The sequence below is a fragment of the Macrobrachium rosenbergii genome, chromosome 56 (genome assembly GCF_040412425.1).
Source record: "Macrobrachium rosenbergii isolate ZJJX-2024 chromosome 56, ASM4041242v1, whole genome shotgun sequence".
In the NCBI taxonomy this organism is placed as follows: domain Eukaryota; kingdom Metazoa; phylum Arthropoda; class Malacostraca; order Decapoda; family Palaemonidae; genus Macrobrachium; species Macrobrachium rosenbergii.
Window position 1 is genome coordinate 56465605 of NC_089796.1, and position 6397 is coordinate 56472001.

The 6397-nt window shown below is 47.5% G+C and overlaps 1 protein-coding gene across 1 annotated transcript; it reads right to left on the minus strand.

The window, feature by feature from the left end:
* Nucleotides 1-1784: 1784 nt before the first annotated feature.
* LOC136836215 (uncharacterized) lies at nt 1785-2216 on the minus strand. The gene has a single exon (XM_067100218.1). The coding sequence runs from the start codon at nt 2214-2216 to the stop codon at nt 1785-1787; it is 432 nt and encodes a 143-aa protein (XP_066956319.1).
* Nucleotides 2217-6397: the final 4181 nt, after the last annotated feature.

Below are 6397 nucleotides of genomic sequence, written 5' to 3' on the forward strand. Positions count from 1 at the left end.
CCATGACCATGTAAAAGGTCAATTGCAGCCTTGCTTATTTGACCTTTTACCGAAAATATCTTTAATGAGGATCCCGTATCAACCCTTCTTCGTTACCCTCCCTCCCACCCTTCTTCACATTTTTTGCTTTTCTGTCCAGTCTTTTAGTAGAGAATACATCGAATACATCGGGATGGCATGGAACATTGGCAGGTATATTTGTCTAAAATTTGCTTCCGCAATTTCTGTTGCTGTTACAGAACAGGAAGTTATTCTTTATTCACGGCTGTGGGGGTTTCTCAGGCTAATACCATTATTAATATAACTGTTTTATTTGATCCAGTTAACTTGACCTGTGACATTAAACCATTCTTTTTCAAAACATAATGGAAATGCTATTATAAAGTTTTTTTTTTTCATAACTGTGGTTATGTAGTATATTTCCATTGCGTACATAGAAGAAAGCCAGTTTTTCCAGCTAGGATTCAACTGGGAAAGATTGTTAAAATTGGTGCTGTTTACTTTTGTTTATACGGAAACCTTCATTTACTACATTTCTTTAAGCAATATCTATCTTATTAATTCCGCGTTGCCAAGCAATGTTTGCCACATATTCTAAAGGTTTTAGAGTGATTAAAACCAATCCCACTTACAGTATGTTTCAGTGTTCAGCGATTCTTGGTCTGTTTTCCTTTCTGTTCAGTGAAAAAAACTCTTTGGTCTTTGATTCTCTCGAAAGGAAACTGATTAAATTGTTCTGAGGAATTTTTTCTCCTCTTTCGTCTGAATCTGAGGCGAAGCAGAGCTTTGCGTGGAACTAATGAGGTTGGCCGAGGTTCTGTGATTTCATTCCGGATGATTTTGATTTCTTGAAAGTTTTCAGGATTCAGTGGTCCAGTGGTCTGTCGATAGAAGGGGAATGAGAAAAGAAGCTGAGGACTTTCAGAAAAGGTGAAGATGTGGCTTCAGCAACTACTTCGGACGTTAATAAATGATTTTGGTGTTTTAATATATTTTATCAGTCTTTTTATTTTTTATTAGCGTGTGAGGTTCAAGAAATGTCAGAAGTGAAAGACTGATCCTTTATTATTCTCGACAGGTGTTTATAATACAGAAAGCGGACGGAAAGGTAGCGGGCGGCCTGAGGCCCCCAGCTGCGTCCATACAGAGGTTGTGTTTGTTAACAGCCATATAAAGACATATATAATACGATACAGAACATGTAAAAGGCATATATATATATATATATATATATATATATATATATATATATATATATATATATATATATATATATATATATATATATATCATGGACAGGCTGTACAATGATGCATATAATGAGATACAAAGAATCTGAAATATCAACAAGTAACATATATGACGTGATTAATGTACGTATGAAGAACAAAACACAAGAAAGGAGAGGCGATTTGACGCCATTACAAATACTTCCCCCCAACCCCCAAGACAATAATTAGAGGAGCAATTATTGGATGAAACAACATTAATCATGTAAACATTGAGGCAGTTGGAGTGGGCCCCTGCTCCTGGAGAACTATGGGCATGGGGTGGAACCGACATCTGGGGTTGGCTCGATGCGTTTCCTGAGCCGCCCGGACCCTGGTTTGGTGGGGGAGCAGGTGTGTCTGCAGGGAGGTACTGAGGGAAACTCTGGGGTGCCTGCCTTCTTCCTCGCATACTTCACTGTCCAACAGGAATGCCAGCTTCAACCTGTTGATGGTGATCCATTCTTCCCGCCCATGGATGTCAAGGAGGTATGCTTTGGTGGCCCGCCTGATAACTCATTGGGCCTCCCTGTAGGGCCTGGTTAAGGGCGGCCAATGGACATCCACCCTGACGAAGACGTAGTCACAGGGGTGTAAGGCAGGTGGGCTGTAGGTGGTGGTTCTGTTGGTGAAGGTCTTATGGCGGAGCGCAAACTTCTGTGAGAGTTCCGTCAACCTCGGGAGGGGGGTGTCAGCGTCGTTGGCCGACAGTGGGAAGAATTTTCCGGGAACAGCCAGTGTCTCTCCGTAGACTTTCTCAGCAGGGAAGGCATCACCATTTGCCTTCGGTGTGGTGCAGAGACCCAGCAGGACCCAGGGCAGCTGTTCCTTCCACCTCTTGTCGGTGCAACGTGCCATGAGAGCTGCCTTAAGAGAGCATTGCGCCCTCTTGACCATGCCGTTCGCTGCGGGGTTGTAGGCAGTTGTGCTGTGTAGAGTTGTACCCATCAGGCATGCCAAGGAGAAGGAGACCCAGAGCTCTGACAGGAAGGCTGGACCCTTGTCTGTAGTGATGCTGTCTGGCACTCAGAAACGTCTGATCCAACTGGAGAGGAGGGCCTCTGTGCATGATGCTGTTGATGCCTCCTCCATGGGGGTTGCCTCGGGCCAGTGGTTGGAGCGGTCTGTGATCGTCAGGAGGTATCTGGCTCCTCCCGACTGCGGAAGAGGCCCGCCGACATCAATGTGAATATGGCCGAAACACTGACGAGGGTGGGGGAAGCCGCCGATCCCAGACTCTGTGTGCTGGGACGTTTTGCTCGCCTGGCACGGGATGCAGCTCCTTGCCCACTGTCGAATGTCCTTGTTGATGCCCTGGCAGACGAACTTGTTAGTCATGAGGCACGCCGTTATGCGCCCTGATGGATGGGAGAGACTGTGGACTATGTTGAACACCTGCTTCCTCCTCGAAGCAGGCACTAGGGGGCGTGGGCAGCCTGTGCTGGTGTCGCAGAGGAGAGTTGTGTTTGAGCTTGCTAAGGGCATGTCTTCCCACTTAAGAACCATCACTGCCATCCTGTAGTCTGCCATCTCTGGGTCCGCTGCTTGTTTTCTTGCCAGGTCTTCGTAGTCGATGCTGAGGTGAAGGGAATTGATTTCTACCCTTGACAGGGCATCGGCTACCAGGTTTTTCCTGCCAGGGACGTAGTTAATGATGCACCCAAATTCAGAGATGGCGGTCAGGTGTCGCTGTTGCCTTGCAGACCATGCATCTCCCGGCTTTGCAAATGCATGCACCAAGGGTTTGTGATCTGTTAGGATTGTGAATTTGGTCCCCTCCAGCGGGTACTTGAAGTGTCTCATGGCCTGGTAGATAGCCAGCAGCTCTCTGTTGAAGGTATTGTAGCAGGTCTCTGCTGGCAAAAACTTGTGGCTGAAGAAGGCCAAGGGATGGGGGGTGCCATTCACTAGCTGCTCTAGTACTGTGCCGCAGGCGGTGTTGCTGGTGTCCATTGTCAACCTGAGGGCAGCAGTGGGGCTGCAGAGCCTCCCAGGTCAGTGTTTTTGGTTTGCCCTTTAGGATTGACGTCAGCGGGGTATAGTGCGGGCAACGTCTGGGATGAAATGTCAGGTAGTAGTTTGTTATCCCGAGAAACTCCTGAAGGGCCTTGATGGTTTGTGGTTTCGGGAAGTTCTCTATAGCTTTCACTTTAGAGGCCGTGGGGCGCACTCCTGCTGGGGAAATCCTGTGGCCGAGGAAGTCTACTTTTTCTTTCCCAAAAATGCACTTGTCAAACCTGACGACTATTCCGCTGTCCTGCAACGTTTCAGGATGGTGCGGACGTGGCGAAGGTGTTCCTCTGGGGACCTGGAGAAGATGAGAATGTCGTCGACGTAGCAGATGCAGAAAGGTAGATCACCCAAGATGGTGTCCATCAGGCGTTGGAATTTGGCACCTGTGTTCCTGAGACCGAAGGTGGAATAGGAAAATGTGTAGTTCCCGAAGGGTGTGATGATGGCGGTCTTTGGGACGTCGTCAGGATGCAGAGGGACTTGGAAGTATAACTTCAGCAGGTCCATCTTGGAGAAAATCTTTGCTCCATGGAGGGCACCCATCAGGTCTTGCATGTTAGAGAGGGGGTAGTGGTCTGGTGTTGTTAGTAAATTCAAACGCCGATAGTCTCCGCAGGGCCTCCATGAGCTATCAGATTTCTTTACCATGTGGAGGGGAGAAGCCAATGGGCCTGATGCTTTTTTACAGACACCCATCCATTCCATCTCTGTGAAGGCCTGTTTGGCGTCTTGTAATGTCTGGGGGGACAGTTGTCGGAACTTGGCATGGGTTGGTGGGCCCGTCATGATGATGTGATGGAAGATGCCGTGCTTTGCTGAAGCCCCAGGTGACTGGCGTGGCTCTGGTTTGAATATGTCTGGGAACTCCTGTAGGAGTGATGTGTAGCCGTCGGGGGCTGTGGAGTAGATGGTGGGCATTCCAGGTCCGGTGGAGAGCTGACGGGAGTGGCAGGTTCCTGTGTTGGGGAGGCGTTGTCTTGCGACGCCGACTAGAAGTCCATGGTGTCCTAGGAAATCTGCGCCCAACAGGGGGAACTTTACATCCGCGATGATGAAAGGCCAGTGGTATCTGAGTCCCAGAATTGAGATAGTCCGGGTCGTTGTGCCATACGTGCGGATGAAGTTCCATTTGCTGCTATGAGGGAAGGTGTCGAGTCAGGTATCTTTTTAAACCTTCCCTGGATGGCGGGAAGACCAACTGCATTGCCCCCACATCTACCAGCAGGCGTCGTTCGGAAATTTCGTCTCTGATGAAGAAACCTGCTGGTCAGGGGGAGTAGGATTTTGCAGCCACAGCTGTTACTTGTGGCTGCTTTTGTCATTTTTTGTGAAGGAACAGGGAGGCCTGCAGTTTCTGGCATTGGTTCTGAACTTTCTGTGGAAGAAGTGCCAAGCCGGGTTTGACCATGTCCTGTTCCCTGAATGGTGTCTTCTTCCTGTAAACACCGTTGATGTTTCCGTCGTCATCGTTGTTCTCCTCCGTCAGGCTGCAGGCTCCCAGGGTGGCAGCTGCGATGGCGGCGGCATTTTTCGAGGCATTGGTGGCCTCATGTAGTTTCTGGGCGTCGTCAACTAAGGCGTCCATGTCGAGGGTGTCTGCATCCCTTATCTGGTACCTGGCATTGTGCTGGAGGCGCCGAAGGAAGATCGCTTTTGTTAAATCTACCATCCTTCTCCTCCCGTTTTTGTCGCGGCCTGGCAGTGTTACCAACTCCCATAGTTCGTCCCAGGCTTCCCTGGGTGATGCTTCTCCAAGGGGCTGCGATAATAGGTCGAGTGCGCTCTGCGCTCTCTCGGTCATGGGCATGGAGTAAGATTACATCAGTTTATCTTTCAAGACCACGTATGTAACCTTGTCCGGTTGCGCGTCGAGCCAGGGGGAGATTCTGTTGAACACCTCTTCTGGGAGCGCTGTCATGGTGATGTCGGATTTGATAGCATCGTCTGAGATGCGCCCCATGCAAAAGTCCGCGTCTACTTGCAGGAACCATGATGCCGTGTTCTGCTGTGAAAACGGGGAAGTTGACCACGTCTGGCTTTGTTGGTGAGAGAGGCGTATGGACAATGCTCACGGGTTTGCATTGAGGTTCAGCTTCCGACTACTTTACTACTCACTCACCGAAATGCAGGAAAATGTGCCGTATTGAGTCCGTTAATGGTGCTGATTGTTCGAGTGGTCGAACAAAGTGCCAAAACATACCCTTTTTGGGTACGTCTATTTAGTCCGTTAATGGCACAGTTTCCACCAGGGAGGGAGTTATCAGAGGCCTAAACTTTGCGCCATAGTTAGTCCACTAAAGGCTCTCTGATGGTAGGCCACGGCTGTCTTTAGTCCATTAATGGCTGGGCCAAAACCGTGCTACCTTTCCCTTTCCAGGGTCACCAGTGTGAGGTTTAAGAAATGTCAGAAGTGAAAGACTGATCCTTTATTATTCTCAACAGGTGTTTATTATACAGAAAGCGGACGGAAAGGTAGCGGGCGACCTGAGGCACCCCGCTGCGTCCATACAGAGGTTGTATTTGTTAACAAGCATAAAAAGACATATATAATGCAGTACAGAACATGTAAAAGGCAGGTATATATATCGGCAGACAGGCCGTACAATGATGCACACAGTGAGATACATAAAGAATCTAAAATATCAACAAGTAACATATATGACGTGATTAATGTACGTATGAAGAACGAATCACAAGAAAGAAGAGGCGATTTGACGCCCTTACAAACGACGAGTGGTTGAAGTAATAGAGTTATAAGTAATATTCTCATGACATGCACAGAAGGTGATTATTTCACACTTGTTAATCAAGTGAATGTAATTTTATTAAACATTACTTGTAGTGTGCCTTTCTTCCTGCTGAAGTATTTATTTGGTATATGTTATCCAGTGGGCCACGATATCATAATTTAGAGCATTTTGCCTGGACGTTCACCAATAAATTTTCTTTGATTACTTTGGAATTGCTTGTAAATTTTATAATTTTAGTACAAATATAATTGTTCACCGCTCTGTTGTATTAATAAGTCAAATAAAAATCATAAAGCACTGTGTCGAGGGATGGATCTCATGTTGGCTTGATATGATAGATAGTTTTTCATTAGAACACAAACGTTG

Coding starts and splice junctions, on each gene's coding strand:
- LOC136836215 (XM_067100218.1), bottom strand. CDS start 2,216: ATGGGTACAACTCTACACAGCACAACTGCCTACAACCCCGCAGCGAAC.